Source organism: Sorex araneus, chromosome 2 (genome assembly GCF_027595985.1).
Source record: "Sorex araneus isolate mSorAra2 chromosome 2, mSorAra2.pri, whole genome shotgun sequence".
Classification (NCBI taxonomy): domain Eukaryota; kingdom Metazoa; phylum Chordata; class Mammalia; order Eulipotyphla; family Soricidae; genus Sorex; species Sorex araneus.
Window position 1 is genome coordinate 233124862 of NC_073303.1, and position 26353 is coordinate 233151214.

Below are 26353 nucleotides of genomic sequence, written 5' to 3' on the forward strand. Positions count from 1 at the left end.
AGGGGCCGAGCGCTGCGGCGCCGTTGCCCGCCTCCTTGAGGGCCCAGTTTTTCCCTTTAGTTTTTTTTTTTTTTGCTCAGAATTTTCACACAAATTATTTAGCCAGCTTTTTCCACAGCCCCCCAACCCCCTAGTCCGACGGGTCTCCCCAGCTTCTGTTCAGGATAGAGGGACCCGGACTGCTTCTTCTAGCCAGGTCGGTTTGGGCTTGTGTCACCCCCAAGGTCAGAAGGATTCTGCCTCTTCAATACCCGAGGCACGAGGCAGCCCCCCACAGGGGCCCTGGCATTCCCTGAAGCCCCTGCCCCCGTCTGTGGGACAGGCTTCACTCGGGTAGCCCCAAATCTTGGGTGACCGGGAGCTGGTGCCCTGGGGTGGTGGGGAAAGGGCTGAGGTGGGAACGTCACCCTGAGAGGCCCGTGGTAGCTGGGGTCCCCCAACCCAGCTGCAGGGTGGTGGAGGGGTGCATCCACCCTGAGCCAAAGCCAGAGGGTGGGGGTACCCCCACCACAGGGACCCACTTCAGACAGGACCTCACGTGTCTTTGCAGGTTTCTCAAGGGAAGGGCACAATGAACAAGAGGAAGAAATTGCACCCCTCAGGTATGCCTGCACGTACCCCTCAGGTACCTCTAAACTGCACCTCTTCTTACCAAGGAGGGTTGCAGCAGGAGGTTCAAAGGGCTGTGGTGCAGATGGTGTGACTACCCCTTATCATAGGGTACTGCCCCCTCAAGTGTCTGAGTGAGCCTTGAGCACCAGCAGCTGTGGGCCCAAACCCCAAAATACAAAAAAAAAAAAAATCATAACTGGCCTTCAGTGTACTGCTTCTTCTAAGCCTTGTCTTTACAGAGTGGGTTTGTGTGTGCTTTGGGAGGGGATTTGAATTTTTTTTTTCAATTTTGAGCCACATCCAGTGATCCTAAGGGATTACTCCTGGCCCTGCAATCAGGAATTACTCCTGGTATTGCTCAGGGGACCATATGGGATGCCAGGGATTGAAGCTCAGAAAGATGCAAGGCAAGCGCCCTCCCCACTGTACTAATTGCTCCAGCCCATCCTTGGGGATTGGACTTTGGGGCCACACACACACCCAGCGATGATGGACTGCATGTCAGGCAAGCGCCTCACTGCCCATGAAATCTCTGACTACCCCCCACCCTTCTCATCCCCAGCCCACCCAGAGTGATTTTATTGGGAAAGAGAATCTCGGAGGCAGATGCCATTCGTTCAGTTTAGAAAGGCTGAGCCCGGGGACAAGTTATCATTTCCACCCCACACACCCACTCTCCATGTGGAAGAGAAGTGAGCAGGTTCAAAAGGTTCTGTGTGCAGATGAGCCCTGACAGATGCTCAGACCCTGGGGAGGAAGCTGCAGATTGCCAGGCCCGCCCATGGTGAGCCATTGGGGCCTCTTTTGGAAGTGGATGCTCCAGCTCAGGACCCAGGACAGCCGTTTCTGTGTGTTCTGGACAGGATTGGAGAGAGGAAGCTGTTGCTGGCAGGTGGTGAAAGAGGCCTTGGAGCCTCCCTAAGCCTTTTTTTTTTTTTTGTCTTTGGCGTCTAACACCAGCTTCTTCCTTGTTTTCCTTCACTGAGGCCGGTGGAACACAGCCCAGGAAGGAAATAGAAGATGCTTCTCTTCTTCTTCTTCTTTTTTTTTTTTTTTTTTGCATTTTGGGTCACACCTGGCGATGCACAGAGGTTACTCCTGACTCATGCACTCAGGAATTACTCCTGGCAGTGCTCGGGGGACCATATGGGATGCTGGGAATTGAACCCGGATCAGCCGCGTGCAAGACAAACGCCCACCCCGCTGTGCTATTGCTCCAGCCCCAGATGCTTCTCTTCTGTTGGTGTTTTTTTTCTTTTTATTTGGGGGCTACCCCCCCACCCTGGTAGTGCTCAGGGCTAATGCCTGGCTCCGTGCTCAGGTACTAGAGATTAAAGTGGGGTCAGCTGCATGCAAGGCAAATGCCCTACCCACTGCACTGTCTCTCCAACCCTGCACTGTATGGACACAGGAAGACAGTTAAAAAGACATGCTTCTGTGGGGCTGGAGCAATAGAACAGTGGGTAGTGTGTTTGCCTTGCACGCAGCTGACCGGGTTCAATTCCCAGCATCCCATATGGTCTTCCGAGCACAACCAGGAGTGATTCCTGAGTGCAGAGCCAGGAGGAACTCCTGAGCATCACTGATGTGACCCAAAAAGCCAAAAAAAAAAAAAAAAAGACATGCTTTTGTAACTTGGGAGTTAATTAACTCCAGATTATATTACCTTATGGACATCTGTTCTCTCAACTTAAGCCTCAGTTGCCCTTACTTTCTAGATCCCCCAAAGCAGGGTCCCAGTTAACATACTTTTTTTCTTAATAGCTTTACATGGGGGCTAGAGGGATAGTACAGCGGGTAGGGCATTTGCCTTGCATGTGGCTGACCCGGGTTCAATCTCTGGCATCCCATATGGTCACCTGAGCACTGCCAGGAATAATTCCTGAGTACAGAGCCAGGAGTAACACCTGAGTATAGCTGGGTGTGACCCAAAAAAGGAAAAAAAAGCCCTCACATGGTGCCCAAGATGTAGCACAGGGGTTAAGGTATTTGCTTAGCATGTGAATGGATCCCAGTTTGATCCCCAGCACCACATAGGGTCTCCTGGGCCCTATTAGGAGTTATTTCTAAGCACAGAGCCAAGAATAGCCCCTGAGTACTGCCAGATGTGGCCCAAACTTGACCCATTTGCCCCCTCAAGAAAAAAGAAATAGCTGGGGCCTGAAGAGAAATGAGGGACAGGCGCTTTGAGCTGAGATCCACAGGACCTGGCACATCCCCCCAACCCAGGGGACCAGGATGCTCTGTGGAATGTGCCCTGGACACGATCAGATATGCTCAGGGTCTCCCCAGGCTCCTTCAGCGCTCCTGTTGTTCCTGTACATGCTAGGGCTGGGGCTTCCTGCCTTGGAGATTAGCCAGTCCTCGTGCAGAGGTGACTTTGCAGAGTGCGCCCATCTCCCCTCTTCCTTTGTGTCTGAACCAGGAGTCCGAACCAAATCCCCCAAGACTCCAAGGCTGGAAGACACTGACGAGGTGCCCCCAAGTTCCCAGCTGAGCCAGCTTCCTCCTCATCCTCCAGAAGAGCCCGATGACCCAGCAGTACTGTCTGCCCAGTGTAGCAGGGCAGACCCAGAGCTGGTGGCCCCCAGGTAGGTGGTGCAGAACCTTCTGGTAAACATAGTGCAACAGGCCAGGGGCAGGGCACAAAAGGAGGAGGAGCAATGTGACTAGGCATGTAAGCCATCCTGGGGGGGCTCAGGGCCCTGGGATGGCACCTGTCCACACTCCTCCTCCATATTCCTGAGCTGCAGGCGGGAAACCTGCTTTCCAAGCCATCTTGTTAGATGCTGCAGCTTGGTGTCCCCTTACGCTCATCTCCCATGCCTTTTCTTTCTTTGGGGTGAGGGGCATGCCCTGGGGCCATACCCAGCTGGGCTCAGAGACCATTTGGGTTCTTCCTGATGGAGTTTGGAGATGGAGAGGCCTCATATATACTAGGCAAGTGCATCCTGAACCCGACATTCCTTCTTTTATTTTCACATTTTTTAGGGGGGCCTCCCAAGCAGTACTTAGGGGGCCTGGGGAGCCACTGCCTGAAGCATGTCCAGATAGTAGTTGGGTGCTTTGAGCTGGAGGCCACCAAGGTTGTCCCTGCAGTGCTCTTGCTCTGTAGTGTTGGGGTCAGATTCAGATCTCGTGTGAGGCTTGCTGTCTTTCAGGCCCTCACATTCCTCCTGTTTTAGTCTTTGTTCTTTTATTTTTTGTGGGAGATGGGGGTTAGGCGACACCCAGTGGTGCTCAGAGTTTACTCTTGGCTCTGTGCTTAAGAATCACTCTGTGTATGGCTGGGGTCCCCCTCCTTCCTGCCCTAAGCCAGGCGCTTTGAGCTGAGATCCACAGGACCCTACTTTTCCTTCAAATTGAGCTAGGACATGGAAGAAAGCCCTTGCCTTGCAGACAGATGACCTAGGTTTGATCCCTTGCATCACACAGGGTTCCTTGAGCCCCATCAGGAAAGATCACTGAGCACAGAGCCAGGAGTAAGCCCTGAGCACTGCCAGGTGTAGCCCAAACACAAAAACAAAAAAAATCTAGCGTGCGTGCATGTGCTTTATCTTGACTTTCTCCACTCAGCTTCCCTGATGAGGAAGAAGCAACCTCATCAACCAGGCCCCTCCAGCTGCCACAGAAGGAACCAGCTGCCACTCCTCCTTCCCAGGTGAGCCTGTGTGTATGTGTGTGGTGTGTGTGTGCACACATGCGTCTAAGTGTGCAATCTGATCTGTATGATTATTTCCTGAGTCCTCACTTCGCTCTCTTGGTTTTCTCTACCATGTCTGTTTCACAGACCTCTGCTGGGAGGTTTGTCCCGCAGTTTGCCCGGCCCAGGAAGACAACACCAAGACAGGTGGAGTCAGAGGAGGAGCTCCAGACTCAGGCCGTTTGCTCGGTAAGCGCTGAGAACTTGCCAGGCTGAGCCCCATGCTGGCCAATCCTGGCCACTGAGCTGGACGTCGGTTCTCTTTGGCCATGGCTCCTCCTGCCCTCTGCCCTGCGAGTGCACTGTGCCGCTGAGGCTATGGGTGCTGGGGCAGGCCCATGAGGAGCCCTCCCAGCCAGGCTGTGAAAGAGAACTCAGGCAGAGAAGGGCTGCCCCATACCCCTAAAGCCCCAAATTTCTTTGATTCTCCAAACTTTGGAGTGAGTTGAGGGGCCTGGAGGGGTGTCTTAGAACATGTTCTCTTGTCCTTTACATTGAGTTTCATGGGTATAATGATTCTAGCAGGAGTGGAGGGCAGCTGGGGAGAGAGGTCAAAGGGCCGGAGTATTTGCCATCTATGTGTGTGTGACCCAGACACTGCATCTCCACCCCAACACTGCTGGGCCTGAGCATTAAACTGTACTGTCCAGCCTGGGAGTGGCCTCCAGGCTCCCTGAGCACTGTTTGGAAAGTACCACCCTCCCTCTTCAACACCCCCACAAAAAACAAAAGGAGAGAAATTCTGTTCTGTATGTTTTACTGCAATTGATAAAGCCAAGATGTGGACTGGGGGATAGTATGAGGTTAAAGCACTTACCCCTGTTTGCTCCAAGTATCACATAGGGGCTCCAAGCTCTACCAGGAGCGTCCCGGAGCAGACAGGAGTAAGCCCACAGCACTGCTGAATGTGTCCCACCCCCACCCCCAAATGAGACACCCCAGCACAGGGAGGTCAGGTGTGCTGTCCAGCAGCCCTCCTACTCCTATGCTTGCAGCTCACGAGCTCTTGGCCATGGGCCACTGTGTGTCCCTTAGAGATTTGGATTGGGAGGTGGGTCCACACCTGGGGTGCTAGGGACTATTCCTGACTCTGTGTTCAGGAGTGATTCCTGGTGGTACACGGGGGACCATGTGTATATGGTGCAGGGACGGAAGCCAGGTTGGCCAGATGCAGAGCACACTCTAAACCTTCTGCTATCTCTGGCCAGAGTTTGGGATTTTTTTTTTTTTTTGCTTTTTGGGTCACACCTGGCGATGCACAGGGGTTTCTCCTGGCTCTGCACTCAGGAATTACTCCTGGCGGTGCTCAGGGTACCATATGGGATGCTGGGGATTGAACCCGGGTTGGCCACGTGCAAGGCAAATGCTCTACCCGCTGTGCTATTGCTCCAACCCTGGGATTCTTTTTTTTTTTTCTTTTTGAGTCACACCCAGCGATGCTCAGGGGTTACTCCTGGCTTGGCACTCAGGAATTACTCCTGGCGGTGCCTGGGGGACCATATGGGATGCTGGGGATCAAACCCAGGTCAGCCACAAGCAAGGCAAACACCCTACCTGCTGTGCTATTGCCCCGGCCTCCAGAGTTTGGGATTCTTAATCTGCAGATGCCCAATGCTACCAGGGCCAGAGGGTCCCCCCTTATTCCTGGCATGGATCGTGGACCCATTCTGCTGGCTGTCCCTGCACACCTGCGCCCGGGGGGAGCGGGGGCCCAGGAAGACCTACTGATCAGTCCCTGGGCCTGAGAATGCATGTCTCACAGGAAGCCCAGCTGGAGCCGACCCAGGCCGAGGGCATCTGCCCACAGCACAGCAGCCAGAGCCCTGGCATGGAGGACCCTCCACCAGCAGCTCCCCCTGGCACCTCTCCTGAATGGGGGTCTATACCCTGTGCTTCAGAGAGCCAAGTCTCAGCATCCAGGAGCTGTCCTCCAGACGGTGCTGCTGCAGAGAGTGGGCCCGGCCTGAAAGATCACCTGCCCAGCAGGGATGCTGGACACTGCCCAGACCCAGGAGTGATGCATGGGGGAGGCGACACTGAACTGCCTGACCACGGCACAGACCCAGAGCCCCAGTCTACAGCCACTGGTCCCCCCGAACACTCCCCTGGTGGGCCCGGTAGGGGAGTATGTCAGAGCAGTCAGAGTGCCCCGTGTACCCCCTCTAGGCCCCTTGTCATCACAGATGAGCGCACAGGCCTCGAGGAGCCAGAACAGAGGGCCATAGAGGGGTTTGGGCAGAACAGACAGCCAGATTTGGAGGCCCCAGGGGAAGATCAGAGCGGGGTCCTACCCCTCTTAGAGTACTGTGCGCCTCTTCCTGGAGAGACGGTGACCAGCAGAGGGGAGCCAGGGGGAGAAGATGAGACCCCCTATATTATCCCGCCTCCCACCATCCAAGACCTCACTGTGGGTACAGAGCTTTCCAGCCACCCGGCCTCAGAGGCACATACCAAGGGTGCTCACATGCAGATGCCAGGGGCACTGGGGGATGGGGTTCCCCCAAATTTGCTTCCCCAGCCCCCAGGAGAGCTTTGTTGCTCCAGCCAGAGCTCAGGGTGCCAGCTCAACCCCCCAGCACCTCAGGATGTGGAGGACATGCCTTCCTGCAGCCCAGCAGGCCAGCGTGAGCAGCCCGCTGACCCAGTAGAGGAGGCTGACTGGGGTGGCTCTGCCGCCCTCGAGTTTGATTTCCTGCTGGACAGCCAGATCCAGGATTCCCTGGTTGCCCCTGACCCCCCGACACCCCTTAAGCAGGTAAGAAGGTTCCCATGTGGTCCCAGGAATGAGGGTGGGTGCATGGACTTCTGTTCCCGAGACTGGAGGGAGGGGGATAGTGGTTTTTTTGGAAGTGACAGTTCAGCTTGGGGTGGGTATAGTGGTTTTTTGGGAAGGCACAGGCTCTGAGGGGCCTGACCAGGAGACACTGAGGACCCCGATTAGAATGGATGGAGCCCTTGGGGTGCCCTACCCCAGCACCCTGTACTGTGTACCCCGGCTCAGGTTCCTGGGGGTAAGCTTGAGGTCTGGACATATCGGGGTGACCTAAAGAGGCCAGTGACCTCCAGCTAGGCCTGTAGGAGGGTCCTTACTCCCCGCTTCTGGAAGAAGACTTTGGCTCTCATCCACCTTTACCTGGCTTTAGGGGACCTGGAGACGAGGCCTTCTTTTTGTTTTTAGGCCACACCCTGCAGTGCTTAGGATAGAGCAAGGCCAACACGCCCTCTGGCCATTGCTCCAGCCTGACAGGGCCTGTTTCTTTCTTTTTTTTTTTTTTTTGCTTATGGGTCACACCCGGCAATGCACAGGGGTTATTCCTGGTTTATGCACTCAGGAATTACTCCTGGCGGTGCTCAGGGGACCATATGGGATGCTGGGAATCGAACCCGGGTCAGCCGCGTGCAAGGCAAACGCCCTACCCGCTGTGCTATTGCTCCAGCCCCCTCATTTTTTTTTCTTTATGGTGAAGCAATAATTTTTATTGAAACTTCATGTAGAAAGATGTAAGGGACGAAAAAGAGAGAACTGGTTTTTGTTTAAAAGCACACAGGAGGGACCAGAGTGATAATACAGTGGGTAGGGCATTTGCCTTGTGTGCAGTCAACCTGGGTTCAATACCCAGCACCCCATATGGTCTCCCAGGCACTGCCAGAAGTAATCCCTGAGCATTGCCTGATATGACCCAGAAAGGAGAAAGAAAAAAAAAAAAGAGCACACAGACTTCTTCACAGTGGAAACAGGCAAGGAAAGAAATAGGCAAGCAAGAAGCGAGAAACGTGCTCACAGGAGAACTCAGGCTTGAAGAGCAAGTCAAGCCCCACGGACTCAAAGGGAGACATGGCAGGGGGATTTCTGGGAGACGCTGAAGGTGGCAGTCCCGTCCTGGTTGCTCACTTAAAGGCAGGTGCAGTCCTAGGTGCCAGTCTGGTTCCCTCCGCTCCCTGAGGGCAGTGACTGCCCCAGGGAAGCACTGGGATGTCACACACAGCCCCGCGGGGTGGGGACAATGGCTGATGTCCAGTCCCTCCACTCCAGCACAGCTTCACAGCAGGAGTGGGCACGGGGCCAGGGCCCTGATGGGGCGGAGGCGCAGTCCTGGCTGTGGCCCACACCCTGGCCAGATGCGTTTTGTTTTGACACTGGGTGTTCCTGAACAAGTCAAGGCAACCAGCACACATGCAGGTTCCCAGGGGAAGGTTCCAGAAAGTCCAGTGGGCAGTGACCACTGGAAACAGAGCATACCTCTCACCACCAGCTGTAGCAGGGGGTGCTGGGAGGCTACAGGGTGGGGGGCTGTCCTCCCAGAAGGAGAGCAATCATGGGGGTGCTGGCCAGACCCTCCCGGTGGCAGCTGCTTGCAGGGCCCCCACCACTGAGAGGCATCCTCTCTACCCTTCTAGATGTGCCTCCGTCCTCAAGACGGAACAGATCACAAGGCCAGGACCCCCAGCTGGCACTGACCAACCTGTTGGGGTGCAGGCCCTGGCAAGGTCCCACGGGTGGCTAGGCGCTCACTCCACTCTCTCTGCAGCTCTCCCAGTGGAGTGGGCTGAGCCCAGGCCAGCACGCAGAGGAAGGCCACCACGTTCCAGCCCTTCCAAGGTAAGGGCACCCCTGCATTACTGGACAGGACCCTCCAGCCACACTTCACTCCTGCCCCAGACTCTCCTCTGCCCCCCGAAGGGAGGGAAAAGTCCTCTGTGTATGCTGTGAGCAGGTCTGCACCATCTGGCTTCCCTCCGTCCAGCAGGACCCACAGCCCTGCCTCAGGGCGCATGTCCCAGCCCCCAAGTTGGGGCTGGTGGACCACGGCTCCCTGGAGCAGCCCAGGGTCTCCATGCAGTGGGGGCTGGACAGCCCTAACAGCCTGACCTGGAGTTCTTGGGGTCATCCCAGCCCAGACAGCCTCTCTGTTACCCACGCTGACCTGTCCCTGGGGAGCCCCTCATCAATTATTTAGGACCCTTTGTTTCTGTCCATCCAGGGTACGGGAGGGTGAGGACAGGACTCTGGCCCAGGTGATCTCCCCAACTCCTGCTCCGTGCCACACACTGACATGTCCACACTAAAACACACACAAATCCACATATGAAAACATCCCCAGCAGATACCCACACACATCCCACAGACACATTCCCACACCAACACAGCCATCCCCACACACATCTACAGACACACACACACACATATACTCGCATCAACACTCCCACACCCAAACACATCTACAGACGTACACACATATCCACACCAACACAGCACACATATCCGCACCAACACACCCACACACATCTACAGACACACATACCATACCAGCATAGCCACCTGCACACATCTGCACACACAGTACCCACAGACAGACACACTCCCTGTGCAAGGATGGGTGGCTGCTGGGTGTCGGCGCCCCTGCCCCAACTATGTGTGTTGGGTGGGCTCCTGGGGGCCTGGGTCTGTTGGAGGCCCAGGGAGGCGGGAGGAGGGAGGGGCAGGGGAAGGGCAGGTCCATCTGGGGGTGCAGGTGAGGGAGAAGTTGGGATTCCCACAGTGACCTGCAGTGCTACTGCTTCCAGGAAAACTCCTGAGGGAGGTGCCTGGGGGCCCCGTGGGGGAGACAAGTCTTCTGGGGACAGCCAGAGCCAGGCAGACCAGCCAGGGGGAAAGGAAGGGAACATAGTAACTGGAGGAGTGAGGGACACCTTTGTCATTTGACAAAGAACATTCCAGAGTTCCAAGAAGTACCCAGGGATGTCCGGGCTTCAGTGTGGCAGAGTGGGAGGTGGGGGGAGAGGAGCATGGGCCTCACAAGGAAGATTCCCGCTCTTCAGCACCGCCTGTGAGTGGAGGGGGCCTGGAGGAGGTTGGGCACCCTGCAGGCCCCTCTATCAGGATCAGCAATATGGGATGGCCTTGCCTGGAGATGCCGTGTTGGGGTGCTACATGCGGCGTGCTCGGGCTTGTCCTTACCCATCTCGTGCCAGGTCCCAGGTGGCGGCTCCGGCCCACCAAGCCACCAGCGTGGAGGATGCCACAGACACGGTACGGGGCCTGGTGCTCGAGCTCTCCAACCTCAAGTAAGGGCCAGCCCCAGGGTAGGGGTGGTGGTGGGAAGGGGCCTGCGGGGGGCTGCGGCACCCCAGCTCACGGGTGTGTGCTCCTGCAGTCGACTGGTCATGAGCACCCACCGAGACCTCGAGGCCTGCAGGCGGCTCCGCCTCCGGAAGGGGAAGCCTGTGACCCCGGGCCCCCGCGCTCCTGGGGGGCCCTCCTGGCGGGATGACCCATAGGCGCTTCTGGTCCGTGCAGGGGCAACCACGCACGTGCTCTCCATGCCACAGCCTCAGAAAGTCTGTGGGTCACGTTGTTTCTGCAGGGATGCTGGAACAATCCCTCACGGCCCTGTGCACCCCCAGTATGACCCTCCTAGGTGACCTCTGCCCCTGGGCATCTGTCCTGAATGCCTTTCTGTGCAGGGGAGCCTTCTTGGAGGAGGGAGAAAAGGGCCCCTGGGAGAACCGCCCCTGTCTCCTGGACAACAATCAATAAAATGATCCCCCAAGGATGCAGCCTCCGTTTGGGGTGTGAGAAGACCCAACTCTTCCTTCTCAGCTGCCTGGGAACAGCCCAGGCAATATCTGCAGCCACAGGACGCCCATGAGACTGGGCAACGGGTCCCCGAGTTCACAGGTGCTTTTGGCTTCAGTGGGTGCAGTGGTAGGGGGGAGGGGTGCACAGGGCAACCACCTTTCACAGACAAAACTGGGGTGTCTGCCCCATAGCTCACTGCGGCCAAGGAGATCCTTCCCTGGGGACCCTGGAGACTTAGAGTACCCTGCAGTCCCCCAGTTTGGAGAAAGCTCAGCCCTGGCCCTGCAGGGCAGGCTGGGAGAACAAGATGTGGAGTGCAGGAGGCAGACAGGGCAAGGGCTATCCCAAGCACAGTGTCCTCTGGGACAGGATTCCACAGTCCATCTCCCACTCCTGCCTCAGACACTGGGTGACGGCCTGGGCTGAGCACGACTGCAGAGAGGGGTTAGCATTCATTTTCTTGACACCCCCGTCCAATCAGACTCTCTCTCCAAATCAAGTGTCAGTGTAGGGGGTGTTAGGGGAGACTCCCAAGGTGGGAGAAACAATCTCAGGGCACCTACCCAGCAGCACCCCAGGAGACCCAAAATCAAAACAGCAACTGGGAGGTGGAGAGGGGGCTGAGGGAGGCTCAAAGTGACCAAGAAGGCTGGAGCCCCAGGTCCCACCCCCAGCACCACAGGGTCCCCCAAGTCCAAAACAGAAACAGCAACTGGAGGGGATGTGAGAAAGTGAAGTCGGTGGGGCCAGAGCTCAGCCCGCCCTCTGCCCACCAGGCTGTTCCCACAACCTCATCCCAAACCCACTCGGTCTATGTGCATCCATCGTAAGTGTTTATTGAGCATATGGAGAATACCCTGGGCTGAGGAAGTCCAGGGTGTCTGAGGACCACATTCCCCCTCCCAGACTCTGCCGGTCACCCCATCCCTCGCCGGACCCCCAGGCAGAGGGCCCAGGAGGGGGCAGGTCCCTGAAACCCAGCCTCCAGCAAGCCTGGAGCCCCCTGCTCCAGCCAAGAGGGCAGCCCCGGCTCCCCGCCGCGGCCTCCTAGGTGGAAGTGGAGGGACAGCAGGAAGAGGGTCCAGGATGTCCAGAAGGCTTGCCGGCTCCTCGGGGACCTGTGTTTCCGCGCAGTGGGGGGCAGAATAGAAAAAACGGTGAGAAAACCACCGAGAACCCCAGTCCAAATGCCGCCCCCGGCCGCCACCACCTGCTGGGCTCTGGCGCCACCTGGGGGCTGCTGCCGGAACAGCGCCCTGACACAGTTCTCTAACCCTAAGGCTAGCACTCAGTCGGACCCACCCAGCCTGCCTAGCCAGACACAAGGCCTGGGGACCCCGAATGTTTTTGTCTTTTTGGCCACACCCAGCGGTGCTCAGGGGTTACTCCTGGCTCCACACTCAGGACTCCCTCCTGGCCCCTGCTGGGGTGGGGGTGGGCAATTTGGGGGTGTTGTGGATGGGATCCGGTCTCCATACTCGCTGGTGAGGGGGACCCGAATTTGTGACACCCAAAATGCTGTCAGGCAGTCTTTCTGAGCCAAGCTCGAACGGGTGCCTACCCCTCCTCCTCCTTGATGGGGGTGGAGGGGCTCCGGTAGGCCAAATGTTCTTTTTCCCTGGCAGTAAGAACGGGGATCTCCCCAGTTTATAATCTTCATCCTGGGGGAAGTTTCTCACCCAACCCCACAGGGAGCACTGTCTTCAGAGTCTATTTCAACAAATGTTCACAGTGCAACTTGAAGGATCTACTGAGAGGGGTCCCTCCTACCAAGTGCTCCCAGCCTGGTGGGGGTTCTGGACCCACACCCAGATGGAGAGCAAGCACATGGCTGTGCCATGAAGGTGCTACAGCCCAGGAGAGAACGTCTGCATGGCTAGTAATAACCCCAAGCCTGCTCATCCACAGGGCACAGGGGACTCCAGACTTGCTCTAGCCCCAGCCGGAACCTGCATTTGGTGAGCAAGATTGGGGTGACCCTTAGAGAGGCAGGCTGAGCAGAAAGAGGCCCCAGAACTGATCCACATACCCCAAGCTCCAAGGCACCCCACAGTGTCTCCCCAGGTTCCTGACCCTTCTGTCTGGGGGACCCCATCAGGCTGTCTCATCAGTCCTTAACAGCAGCTGAGCTGGTCTAGACACTTCCTGCGTGCCAAGCCGGGAAAGAGACGCAGGGCCTGGGCCTTTGTGCTCACCCCAAACCTCGCAGCACCCCCAGCCAGCACACACGCACACTGGTGTACCCTCACAACTTTGCACGGAACAGAACGAGGCTGTCAGGAGCCATCTGGGGACCCCGACTGCCCCCTCTCCGTGCAGTCACCTTACGTTTGACCAACACCGCTCAGCCAGGGCTGAACCCCCAAGCAGGAGCAGCAACTGACAAAAGTGGAAGCTCGGGCACCAAAAGGCTTCCTCAAGCCACACAACTCCAGGGTGCCCTGGGGGGCTTGTCGGCAGAGCTTGGCTTCTGAAAGGGCTGAGAGCCTCTCCCCAGCCAACCCCCCAAGGGCAAGGATACACACACACAGGGGTGGCCCCCCACCCAGCCACCTGCACAGGTACCTTCACCTCCGGCAGTTGCCCCTCCTCGGCGGTGCCCCGCGTCCTGCATCCGGGCTTTCTCGGGCCGTGCCAGCCTCTTCCCGGCAGAGTTGCGGGTGGTGTAGCTGTAGACGGAGGTGTAGCCCTGGCTGGTGAGCGGGCAGAAGCGGCGGGTGTGGGCGCGCTCACGGGTGGCGCCGCACTGGGGGCACACGTAGTCTCGGAGGATGGGGCACAGCACCCGGCCTGACTCATCCTTGAGCACATGCGACTGGTAGATGGCCCGGGACTCGCCATTGTGTTTGCAGAAGGAACACAGGCGCTCAGGCACTGGGGAGGCCTCCGGGCAGGGCCTCGGGGGCCCTGTTGCCGGGACGGGCTCTGGCTGGGGGGCCAGCCTGACCTTGGGCTCTTCTTCCTCGCGCAGAGCACCCACCAAGCGGGCCAGGCCCAGGTAGTCAGTCCACAGATCGAAGGTTCCCATGGCTGGGACGCAAGCAGGGAAGAGGCAGGAAAAGACTGGGTGCTACCTTCCTCCCAACCTCTAGACCCGTCTGCAGGGTCAGTTCCCTCCTTCCCTCTGCCAGGGGCTTGGGGAGGAGCAGCCAGTGGGAGGTTCGTAATTGTCACTTGGGGGCTTGCAAAGCAGATATTGTCCCTGGGGGGGGCTTATACCTGCCAGGGGCAACAGCTCAGGGCTGGGGAACAAGACACTAGGTTCCTGGGAAGCTTTAACCCCCCCAGATGGCTCTGAGAGGTCTGTCCTTCTCCGTGGGAGGCCTGGCCTTCCTGCCCATGGGGTGAAGGGGAGGCTGGCTGGCTGACGCAGCCCCCAGACCAGCACTAAAGGAGCCTGCAACTTAGTAACTGCTTCCTTCCTTCCCGGGACAGGGAGGGGCGGGGCCAGGGAGCCTGGGGGCTTCAGCTGAGAGGGCAAGGGCCTGAGGTGGGGTCTTTTATACCTATTGTCTGGTGAACCCCTATTTCAGGGAGAGGAGGGGTGGAAGGAAGATCCCATAGCCCTGCCCCTTGCCAATACACATAGGGGTGCCCCCGGGCTAGGTGGGGTGTGCCCAGAAGCCAAACTGATGGATATCAGGACCAAGTGTGTGTGTGTGGGGGGGGGGCAGCAGTGGGAAAGTGGGGCTCAGGTTTGCATTCCAGAGAAGAGCACATTATTCTTCACTCATTCAGCCCACACTTTCATTCACACCACTCCCTTTAGGAAAAGGTGTTAGCAGAGCCAGAGAGCGGCCCCTCTGCTCCAAATCCAGCCCAAATCCTGGGGTCCTGATGGACACCAGGATGGCTCTGGGGTACATCCCCCCCACCCCGCTGTGCCGTTGCAGCCACAGTGACATTCATCCCTCGGTGGGTCTGCTCAGTCCTCACAACCCACCGACAACAATGAATGTTGATTGTGACCTTCGCTGTGGGAGGGACTGGCCTCCCCCCACACCTCTCCCAGGTCCAAGAAAGTGGGGGGTTCGCCACAGGTGGATGGCAGTTCCGGGCCTCGGGGTCCACTCAACGGTCGATGGTTTGCGTGAGCTGCCCAAACTCACCGACAGGTTGAATGTTCCCCCAGACCCTTGGCAACTTCTCCTGGGGACCCCACCTGGTGGGGGTGGGGGCAGGGAGGCTGGGGCAGGGAAGGGAGGGGGTCTGCGGGCTCTGGGAATGGGAGAAAGCAGGGGATGAGGGGGTGGAGTGCTTCTTTCCATTTCCGGGTAGTTTGTCCAAAGCGCCTGCAGCCACAGGTGGGAGCTTCTATTGTGTGTGAGAGGGGCCAAAGGGCACCAGTGTGGTGGGCGGGAGGAGGGGTTCCCAGGAGTCTGGAGACCAGGCCCCCCAGGGGGCATGGGCCTAGTTGTACCCCAGATAAACAAGTGATTTTAATACAATGTAACCCCCTCCTGCTTCCCTGGGTCCCACCTGTTCTGGTCTCCTGTTTATGCTCCCAGTCTCCACTGCCGAGTCCAGGGGGCTACATGTCTCTGCCCCGACCCCATGACTTGTCTGCTGCTTTGGGGTCTCCACTTCCCCAGGCTACTGGACCAAGGTCAGCTTGCAGGCTTGCTTGCTCCTCACCCCCAGCCTGAGACCCAGACAGGCAAAGCCCCATGCAACAGTGGCTCGAAGGTCTGACCCTGGGGCCCTCCAGGGGTCACCCCCTCAGAACTAAAAGTTGACCCCTAGGGCAGCTATGTCTGGCCTGTGGCCACACCCCCTCCCCCAAGGTGCCAGGCTTGAGACAGGGAGGCCACCCCAGGCCCCACCTTTGTTAGAACCTGCAGAGGGTGCCGGGATGGCGAATTGCACCTCCAGTCCCCTAATTTTATTAAAGGGCATATTTACAAAGGGTTCCCCCATAACCCTAAAGCAGAGGTGTCAGCTCACCAGTTCAGGGAACCATAGAAAGTCCCAGAGTAGACAATTCATAATTCCTCAGCCCCAGCCCCGCAGAAGCTACCAGCTAAGGCACTAGAAGTCCAAACCATCTCATGTACAGCCAAGATCTGTCCTTCAGGGGGGCGGGTCAGGGATAGGGGGGCTTCCACTCTATTGTGCTCAGGACTTACTCCTGGCTCTGCGCTTAGGGATTGCTCGCAGGTGGAGTTGGAGGGGCCATATGGGAGGCTGGGGTAGAACCCTGGTCAGCTACATACAAAGCGCCTTAATGGCTGTACCATGGCTCCGACCCCAAGCCTTTCAGGTTCTCTACAGCCCACGCATAGACAATCCCCAGTCTCAACCCCCCTCAAAAAAAAAAATACCCTCTTAAATTAGAATCCTTAGATCCCACCCCCAGATCTTTTCCTAAGAATTCCCCAACCCACTGACCCCTACCCCCTCAGTTCTTGTGATGCCCCTTCCCTCCCATTCCAACCCCCTGGGTAAACCTGGAGGGGCATATCTAGGCCAACCAAGGGACTGAGTATGCAGGGTCTCCACCTATGAGATGGTGACCCTAAGAATTTCTAGATCAAGGGAAGGGGGGTGAATTCAGAGGGCATGTTGTAAAATATAGGCTATAATACGGTTTATTACTAATACGAACAGCAACAGTATGAATAAAGCGTTACAAACATCGCACCCGCTTATCAAGATGCCCATCTATATCCAAAGGCAGGGAACAGAGGGTCTATGTATTTGTGCCACACTTTTGTGGGACTCCAGAAAGACTTATCTTGGTGACCCCGAAACTGGGGTGCCATCTTGCCATATGGTGGAAGGGAGTGGCCCAGAGCCCCTTCTCAAACAGCAAATTTCGGTGTCCCATCTTTTCTAGCTTCCGTGGGTGGCCTGACCTTGACCCACAAAGAAGAGGTCCCAGAAAGGGGATCCCAAGACAGGTTAAGGAAGGTGAAGAAAAGCAGGCGCCGGGGGCGTGTCCTAGCGTCAGGGGCGAGACGGGCCGGACCCTCCTATTGGACGGGGCGAGGCCTCCCTTCGGGGCGTGCTTGGAGCCAGGGGGCGGGAGGAGGTGCGCGCCGGGCCCTCCTATTGGGCGGAGCTGGAAGAGCGGCCCTCGGGCCCGCCCATCCGGGCGTGGCTTGGCGCCAGAGGGCGGGAGGAGGTGCAGCCCGGGCCCTCCCATTGGGCGTGGCGGCCCGGACCTTCCCCCGCCAGGGCGGGGCGGGGCGGCGCGGGCCCCACCCGGGGTCCGTCTGCCTTTGTCTGCCGCCGTCAGTGCACGCTTCCCGCCCTTCCGGTTTGTCCCGGGGCTCGGGTCTGAGGCTGCCAGCGCCCCTCGCTGTGCTGCGTCTGTGGGGGTCGTCTCGACGAGTTGCACGCCTTTCCCCACTTCGGCCGCTGCACGAGCGGAGGTGGGGGGGGACTCACTGTGCCCCCAGCGACAGGCAGGCAGTTGTTCCCAAGTGTCCTGGGGCCCTCTTGGGGGGCAGACCGGGACCTGGTGTGGCTTTGGCGCGCCAGGGTGGGAGGGGGTGGGAGGCGGGGAACCGTCTCGGCTACCTAACACCCGGGCCCCGGTGTTAGGCCGGGCGCCCGCCCCAGCCCTCCAGTGCAGCCCGCCTGGGGAGGGGGCAAAATAGTGGCATGAATCCGCGGGCCTTCCAGAAGCCAAGATGCCTCGGGCCTCGCCCCACCCACTCCTGAAGCTCGGCAGCTGGCGCCAGTGGGGGGCTGGGAATGGGGGGGATCCCCGAGAGCCAGATGGGCAGGCAATGGGTGGAGGGGGGCGAGCCCGGCAAGTTGAAGGGCAGGATGGGGCAGGAGAGAAAGGGGCACGGGTCAGAGGCTGGGCCCTTGCATGGGTGTATGGTCCCTCCTGAGGACTCCCCCACCCCCCAGTGTGCCAGCCTGCCCTGATACGTGTACAGGCCCGTGGGGGGCGGGGGCAGGCCGAGTCAGGGCCTGGCAGACAAAGGGCCCATTATGGGGCGAGCAGCAACGCGCCCACGGGGCTCCCCACGTGGAGTCCTGGGGGGCACTCAGGCTGTCTAGACAGCAGCCAGGGGCTCCCCACTTCCCTTGGTGCCTGCCCGTGTGCCCGCCTGTCAGGCAGTCCCAACCTGGGGGCGGGAACTGGCCCCTTCAAGCAGTGGGCTGGGGAAAGCAGAAGTCTCCATCAGGGTAGGGGGAAATTAGGGGTTCGCAGGGGTCATTGGAGAAATTCAAGTCCAAATGTTGAGTCTGCAGCCAGTGGGCATCCTTGGGGGGGGGTACTGCCGTGGGCTTGGGGCCGAGTCCCTATGGTTATTTGGGGGCTGGGTGGGGGCTGCTAGTGCAGGCTGTCTGCAGTCTGAGCTGTGGGTGTTTGTGTGCGCTTGTTGGCGCCGTGGGTGCGTCTCAGGCTAATTGTGGGTGATCGTGTGAGCCCCGTGCGGGGGTGTGCAGCGTCAGAGTCACCTGGGGTGACTGACTGGTCTTTGTCACCACCCCCCCCCCCCGCACCCTCACCTCACCCCAAGAGACGAGGGCCAGTGAGTTCCCAGGGGCCACGATGGGCTGTGCCTCCAAGTTCCTGAGTCATTCGTGTTTTGGGGGACAGGCCAGGGTGGGATGGAGACAGCTGCAGGGTTAGCTCTGTTTGCAAGGGATGGTGTCCAGAAGGGGCCTGCCAACCGTGGGCCACCGTGGATCTGTGGAAATGGCCTCAAGATTGTCATTGTGTTTGGTGGAGTCGGAGTGTTTGGACCTGGGGCTGCATGTGTGTAGGGTATCCGTGTGTTTGTATGTGTTTGCAGGTATGTATGGGGGAGGAAAGGGCCTGGGCAGTATCCGGCTTCCTTTTGTGCCTAAGAGCGTGTCCGATGTAGGGCACTTGACCCCTGGTGTTGTAGTCACCTGGGGTGACAGCCCTCTGAGCAGGGCGCATCCAGGATGCAGATGGGAACAAGTGTCTAGCTGCTGTGGCCACTGGTGGCAGCTGATTCCCAGGTGGCAGCCCCCCACGCAGGATAGGGCCCCACACGGACCAGCCCTGAGCACCTCTGTCCTACTGTGTGCATCTCTGTCCTACTGTGCATGCGTCTGGGGCTCCGACCCGCCATTCTGGGAAACTGGGGACTCAGCATTCCGGGCATTGAGGAGGGGCTGGTAAAGGACATGGAGCACCCCCGGAGTGCAGTGGGGGCCTGGGGGGCTGTTTATCAGTTCCTACCACCAATAAAGGGGGGTGTCTTCACCCCCCCTTTCCCCTGCTGGCCCTCAGGGCAGGGTCCTGAGGCCTTTAAAAAGGGCTCCCCGGCAGGGGGGACTGGGGCCATTTTGCCTTTTTATAGCCCCCCTTTTTCGGAGCGGCCCCTTCCCCCGCCGGATAGAGACCCGCGGAGGTGATAAGCCTGGGGACAGCCGTGGCCGGCCGGGGGACCGGCCATCCCGGGCCGAGCGCGATGATCGGCCTCCGGTCAGGCCCGCGCGCCCGTGAACTTGGCCGGGGGCGCCCTCCGCATGCGCGCGCCGTCCGCAGCCGCTCCCCCGGCGCCGGGGGGCCCCCGGCGCGCGAGCTCGGGGTCCGCAGGAACAAAGCTCCCCGTCGCGCTCCGTCTCCGGGCCGCCGCGCTGCCCCCCACCAGGTGTCCGGAGCCCGGCCCCCCGCCGCCCGCCCCGGCGGTGTTCCCGCCCCGCGGGGACCTCTCGGCCTGACCCCGAGCCCCACCCCACCCCCATCTCCGGCGCCCCCGGTTCGGGGGGCCTCGTCCTCCGCGGAGGCGGGGGGCGGGGTGGGGGGGCCGGGGCTCGGAGAGCCCCCGGGGCCGGCCGGCTAGACGCGGAGACGCGGCCCGGGCCTCCCCGCCCCCCTTCCCGGCCGCCGCAACAATGGAGGGGCCGGCGGCGAGGCCGGGGCGGCCCCCGCGGGCGGCAAGCAGGTGCGCGGGGGGCTGCCGCGAGCCCGCCCCGCCCCGCCGCGCCCCCTCCCCGCGGGCGGCCCCCGGCCCGCCGCGCCCCCCGCCCGCCGCGCCCGCGCTCACCTCGTCCGGGGCCGCCGCGCTCCCCCGCTTCTCTCCAAACACGCCCGGAAAAGCCCCCCGAGCCGCGGCGCCGGCACGGGAAATCGCATTCCGGCGGCTCGGCCGGAGCTGGGCGGGGGCTCCCCGGGGGAGGGGGCGGCGGGGCGCGGGCGCCGGCTCGAACCCGCGGCCGCCGCCTCCCGGCCGCCCGCCCGTCTCGCCGGCGTGCCCGCGCACCCCGCCGCCGCCGCCGCCGCCGCCCCCTCCTTCTTGCCCGCGCCCCGCCGGGCGGTGGGTCCAGCCGCAGCCGTGCGCGCCCCGCGCCCCCCATCCGGGACGCCGCTGTCCCGGACCGCGCGGGGATCGCGGGGGCGAGGGCGGGCACCCGCCAGGGCCCGAGAGGCACCCCAGGAGCACGCGCGCACAAAGGCACGCAGACCTCGGGCACCGGGAAGGGCGCGCGGGGCGCTGGGGGCGCACCCCCGGGGGACAAGGGGCCCCCCACAGGCTGGGGCGCCGGAGCACCAGCCGGCTGGAGTACCCTTAGGGTGGCGGGCCTCCTGCAGATTCTGCAGACCGCCACACCAGCTGGGACCCAGAAATACGGCCGGGACGGAAATAGCCTGGAGGGGGTGAGACGGACCAGGGCACCCCGCGCCAGTCTCCACAGACACCGACACCCCCAGTGGCCCAGGCAGCCGCAGGATCTCAGCATCACACACAGCATACACACTGTGTGTCAGGCTCAGGCCAGCGTCCCACAGCCCCCCAAGACCTAGCACCTGCACCACACAGGGCCCCAGAGACACACAGCAGTTGACACCATCTGCCTCGGGCACTGGACCTGAAGGGGGTGCACTGGTTGGGGCTCAGTCTGTCCTGGGGGCCCCATAGTCATCCTCGGGGGCATACACAGGAACACAGACACAGGAACACATACAGGATTAGACAGATACACAGACGTGCACATGGGCACACAAGTACATAGACGCAGGAACAGACAGCTTCACAGACATATGCACACAGGTACACAGACACAGGAACTTAAATTTATTCAGATACACAGACACGTGCATACATTTATGGACACAGGAAGACAAACATCCACAGGTACAGACCACAGAGGTACACAGATACACAGACACATGGACAGTGAGATGTACACACGGGTTTACACACATAGACACAGGTACACAGAGGTATACACTCAAGAACATGGACACTGCAGGGAAGCAGCAGTGGAGGTTCCCACAGGGGTGGCCCCCCAGGTGATACCACCTCAACATCCACACCCTGTACTCCCTGCCCGTGGCCACCGCCCACCAACCCGCCCCAGCCAACACATTTCTCCTGTTTATTGATTTATCGAGTTGCCCTGTCTGCTGCCAGGGGTCCTGAGAAACCTTGGGGGCCCCACCCCTGCTCACCACCTTAACCCTTGTGTTGTGGTGGCAGTCACCCCCACCTGCCAGCACCCCCCCACACTCCATGTTCTGCCTCAGTTTATTTTCTGTTTGGGGGAGGGGTCAAGGCCACACAGGGTGGTGTTCGGGGATGACCTGGGGCTCCCCCATACGAAACTTGTGCCCCAGCCTTTTGAGCTGCTGCCTCAGTTTCTCCTGCATGCCCACCTGCTTCCTGCTTTCTGGTTGAGCCCCAGGAGGGAGGATGCATAGGACACTGAGAGCCTGGAGCCCGCTGCTCTGTGCCTGCTCCCACGAGGACGAGACACTGGCAATGGGGCCCCTCGTGGGACCATCCACTCTGTCCCTCCGGAACGCCCCTTTTCTAACTGGAAAGGGGGTTGGGTGCTGTGGAGTGCACAGCATTCACTCATTCATTCTCCGCTTGGTCCTTTTTGGGTTTGGCAGTGCTCGGGGCCGACTCCCGACTGCTCAGGAACCCTGCGGGGTACTGGGCTCAAATCGGGTGGGCCACATCCACAGCCAAGTTCCTGCCCTCTACACTCACCTGTGCCTTTTCCCAGTCTGAGACCCACTGCCCTTACTTAGGGAGAGGCCTTTTTTTTGGGGGGGAAGGGGGAAAGGGGTGGTGTCGTGTCGTGTCGTTTCTCTCTAGGACCCAAGAAGAGCGTACTAGCTGAGCTGCCTGGGGCTGCCAGTAGGGGGCAGCAAGGTCTAACGCCGGACTGCCTAAAGCTGCTTGGGGCGGGAGTGGGGGGGGGAAGCTGCCTGGGGCAGGCATGATCAGCCACTTCCAGCAAACCCCCCTCTGGCTGGAGGCACCACTCAGTGCCCACTGTCCCCCAAGAAAGGTGGGAGCACATCGAGCTGTGCTTAGGGCTCACTCCTGGTTCTAAACTCAAGGGGGCTTGGAGGACCAGTGGGGTGCCAAGGATCGAGCCCGCCAAGCACTGGATCCGCTGTCCTATCTCTGCAGCCCCTGGAAGGAGCACTGTCGATCAAGCCCCAGTCACTGCTTGTCCCGTCCCCCGCTGGCTGGGGAGGCCATGCAGGAGAGATGGGGCAGCCCCCACATTCTCGAGTGGGTCAAATCAGGAGAGTTTCTGGAGTCACACCCAGTGACCAGCTCAACCCTCCCTGGAGTCCACGGACTGTCCCCTGAGAGACCAGACAGGATGGGAGGGGCCACCACGGGGGTGGGGGGGGGAAATGCCCCAGTGTTACCACCCCCACAGGCTCTCCAGGTCCTGGGGCCCCTGCCAGTGCTGACTCAGGGGGACCCCGGCCGGCTGTGACTCAGCAGGGCTCTTCCTGAGCCACTCCCCAGATTCCCCAACCCCGTGGCACCCCGTGGCCTGCTGGGGGAGGCTTCATGAGGACCCAGCGGGGTCCGGGCCCATGGGTGGGTGAAGCAGAAAGGCCTTCCTAGCTCTGTGAACACCAAAGCAGGTTGACTTGGTCCCCAGCGGTGGTCCCTGGCTGGGAGGGGGCCAGCCCCCCCATACTTGTACCCACAGGCCCTGGCTGGGTGGGCGCGAGGAGCGCCGGATCTGGGAGTTGGCAGAGGCCCCTTGGCGAGACCACAGACCAGCAAGCGCGTCTCTACAAACAGTCCCGGCCGAAGCTTCTCTTTCACTTTATCTGTTGGGAGGTTTGGGGCCACACTTGCCAGAGCCCAGACCCACATCCAGTTTGGGGTGTTCCTGGAAGTGTCCAGGCGGCTCCTGCGCGCCAGTCTGTGCTCTGACCAGAGTCCCAGCAGACACGCAATCCCAGAACACTGCCTGGTATGGGTGAAGGTCCGATGGGTTCCTCACCGCCCCCCCCAAGCAAAACGAAAGATGGGACTAGTCTCCTCAGTAAATGGGGGTGGGGGCAGGGAGTCTGTCCGGTGGGCTGAGCACCGCTGGCTTCATGCAGGATCCCGGAGGCAGCTGGACCCTTGAGACTGCATGGGGGCAGGAAGTAGGCCCCGGCACGGCGGGCGTAGGCGTACCCCAAGCCCCCTCATAATGCAGCCTACTGGCACCTTTGGCTAACGCGCCTTAATCTATACCTAGAATAACCGCCCACCCACCGACAAAAGACCCCCAGTGCCAAACACAAGGTGCCCCGCCTGTTCCCCCGACCGCCGCCAGAGGGCGGCGTGAGCTTCTTTAGGACCGCCTGGGCCCAGCTCCCACGCGAGGGAGAGCAAAGGCCCAGGTCAGCCCCTGGCGCCCCTCAGGACCCGGCAAGCTCCATCCTGTTTCATCCTGCTCCTCCCTCCCTCCCGCTGCACCCACACTTACTGCGCCTGCGCCAAACACCCAGTGACCGCCTCACAGGCCTCTGCTGACCCCGGGGCCTCCCCTAGGACTCTTTGGGCTGCCCCCACTTAAAAATCACAAAGCCTACCCAGGCTCAGTTTCCCGCACCGCACGTGGTTCCTCGGCCACCACCAGGAGTGATCCCTGAGCACAACCTCCTGATGCGCCCCCACGTCCCGGATACAGGGAAGTGGCGCTGGGCACACTTGAGGCCCTGGGTTTGATGCCAGCTTCTCGGCGCCGGCCCTGGGCTAGTCTGCGCCATCAGGCCCACGCAGGTGGTGTCACTGGGAGCGAGCCTCGAGCCCTGCCAAGGAGCCCCCCCAGAGAAAGTGAAATTGCACTTCTTTACTGTAGCCTGCCTTCCTGTCACCCTACAGACCCTGGACTCCGGACCCTCATCTGGGTCCACCTTCCCGTCTCTTCGGGGAGTCAGAGGGTGGCTGGGCGCTGGGCGGGAGGGGCGCCTGCCTGCAGCTGAGGTTCCCTTTCCCTCACTTCTTACTTTATTTTGCTCGGGGCCCACACCCAGCGGGGCTCAGGACTTCCTCCTGGCGCTGTGCTCAGGGATCACTCCCGGCAGGCTCTGGGGATCCTGGGATGGAACCTGGGTGGGCCACATGCATAGCAAACGCCATCCCACTGTACAATCGCTCAGGCCCCTCCTTTGCTTCCTTTTGGGGGAGCTTTTCGGGACCACGCCCTAGTGGTGCTCAAGATTTATTCTTGGTTCTGAGCTGTACAGCGGGCTCCTGGGGGTACTCGGGACCCTGAGCAAGAGTCGCCCCGTGCAAGGCAAGCGCCTGTGTCCCCGTGTAATCTCCCGGTGCTCGTGTTGGTTTCGGTTTGAAGGTCACACCCGTAAGGGCTGCCTGTGACTTGGGGTTGGGGCTGGCAGCTCTGTGCCTGGAGGAGCCCCTGAGTACCACAGGGTGTGGTTCAAATCACCCCCAAAACAACTAAAGAATGCATGGCGTAAAGGTCCAGGCTGTGATTCATACAACTCACCTCTCCCCAGTCCCAGCCCAGCTGGTCCTGTTTTTATTTTAAATAGTTTTTTCTTTTTTTCTCTTGTGGTGCCAAGGATGAAACCCAGGTCCCCACATGCAAAGCATTCAGCTTCCTCTGAGTCACATCCCAGACCTAAAGTCTTTTTTTTTCCTTTTTTTTTGGATCACACCCAATGATGCTCAGGGGTTCCTGCTGGCTCTGCCCTCAGGAATTACTCCCAGACTTACTTGGGGGGACAGTACAGGGGACAATATGGATCGAACCCATGTAGGGCATAAGCAAGGCAAGAGCTTTACCCTCTAGAGGATCTCTCCCACCCTCAGGTTGTTTTTGTTTTGTTTTGTTTTTGCTTTTTGGGTCACACCAGGGGATGCACAGGGATTACTCCTGGCTCAAGCACTCAGGAATTACTCCTGGTGGTGCTCAGGGGACCCTATGGGATGCTGGGAATCGAACCCGGGTCAGCTGCATGCAAAGCAAACGCCCTACCCCGCTGTGCTATCGCTCCAGCCACTGTTTCTGTTGTTTTTTAATGTAAAATCCTTCTGTGTTTCAGGAGCCCTTCTGGTGGGTTGGTGGCCCCTGTTCGGTTCTGGGAATTGAGCTGGAATCCATTGTGTGAAAAGCAGACACCTTCCCTGCCGCTGGCTCTCAGCCAGCAGTTTGTGTTTTGCTTTATTTTGTTTAGGGATCACATCTGTCAGCGCCCAGGGGGCCATAATGGCTGTGCTGGGGGAAGAGGCGGGTCCAGAGGCAAGGCTGGTAAGGTGCTCCCTCGCTCCTTCTCTCTCTCTCTCTCTCTCTCTCTCCCTCCCTCCCTCTCTCTCCCTCCCTCTCTCTCTCTTCCTCCCTCTCTCTCTCTCTCTCCCTCTCTCTCTCCCTCTCTCTCTCCCTCTCTCTCTCCCTTCTCTCTCTCCCTCCCTCTTTCTCTCCCTCTCTCTCTCTCTCCCTCCCTCTCTCTCTTCCTTCTCTCTCTCCCTCCCTCTCCTTCTCTCTCTCTCCCTTCTCTCTCTCCCTCCCTCTCTCTCTCCTTCTCTCTCTCTCCCTTCTCTCTCTCTCTCCCTCTCTCTCTCTCCATCTCTCCCCCCTCCCTTTCTTTCTCCCTCCCCCCTGCCCTGTGCTCTGGCCCACGCCCACCGAGGTGTTTGGGCAGCTCATCAGTACACAAGACCATGTGCATCGGTTCCACACCGAGGCCTCCTATGGGCAACTGTCCCTGCCTGCCCCCTACCCACCACCTTCACATTTTGATTTTCAGAAACACTGCCCTGTTCAGCCCGGGACACACTGAAAGGACTCAGTGGACAGTGTGCCTGCGGGAAACCAGGCTCTGAGTCCCCGCCCCGCAGTACCACCTGGATTTGACCTCCTGGACGCAGAGCCAGGAGTAGCTACAGCAGTGCCGGGCGGGGGGGGGGGCGCCAAGCCACCCCAAATATAAAGCAATAAACTGTAGAGACAAGGTGCTCAGTACTTAACCATGCTCTCCACCCTCCCTCAAAAACATCATCATGGGCACTCGATCATTGTATGACTGAAACATAAGCATGAAAACCTGTGAGTCTATAAAAAAGAAAAAAAAACATCATCATCATCACTGTCATGCCATTGCTCATCGATTTGCTCGAGCGGGCACCAGTAACGTCTCCACTGTGAGACTTGTTGTTACTGTTTTTGGCATATCGAATACGCCACGGGGAGCTTGCCAGGCTCTGCCGTGTGGGCGAGATACTCTCGGTAGCTTGCCGGGC

At 59.6% G+C, this 26353-nt stretch overlaps 2 protein-coding genes across 2 annotated transcripts; one reads left to right on the forward strand and one right to left on the reverse strand.

Annotated features, from left to right (window-relative positions):
* Positions 1-119: 119 nt before the first annotated feature.
* On the forward strand, positions 120-10928 carry BRME1 (break repair meiotic recombinase recruitment factor 1). The gene is made up of 9 exons (XM_004616808.2): positions 120-196; positions 551-602; positions 3038-3203; positions 4189-4273; positions 4403-4504; positions 6078-7070; positions 8845-8915; positions 10289-10381; positions 10471-10928. Exons 2-9 carry the CDS (start codon positions 572-574, stop codon positions 10592-10594), a joined length of 1665 nt encoding a protein of 554 aa, XP_004616865.2. The 5' UTR covers positions 120-196; positions 551-571; the 3' UTR covers positions 10595-10928.
* Positions 10929-11711: 783 nt separating this feature from the next.
* Positions 11712-16215, reverse strand: NANOS3 (nanos C2HC-type zinc finger 3). The gene is made up of 2 exons (XM_055129579.1): positions 13461-16215; positions 11712-12013 (listed from the first exon to the last, which is right to left on the reverse strand). Exons 1-2 carry the CDS (start codon positions 13921-13923, stop codon positions 11943-11945), a joined length of 534 nt encoding a protein of 177 aa, XP_054985554.1. The 5' UTR covers positions 13924-16215; the 3' UTR covers positions 11712-11942.
* Between the last annotated feature and the right edge of the window lie 10138 nt (positions 16216-26353).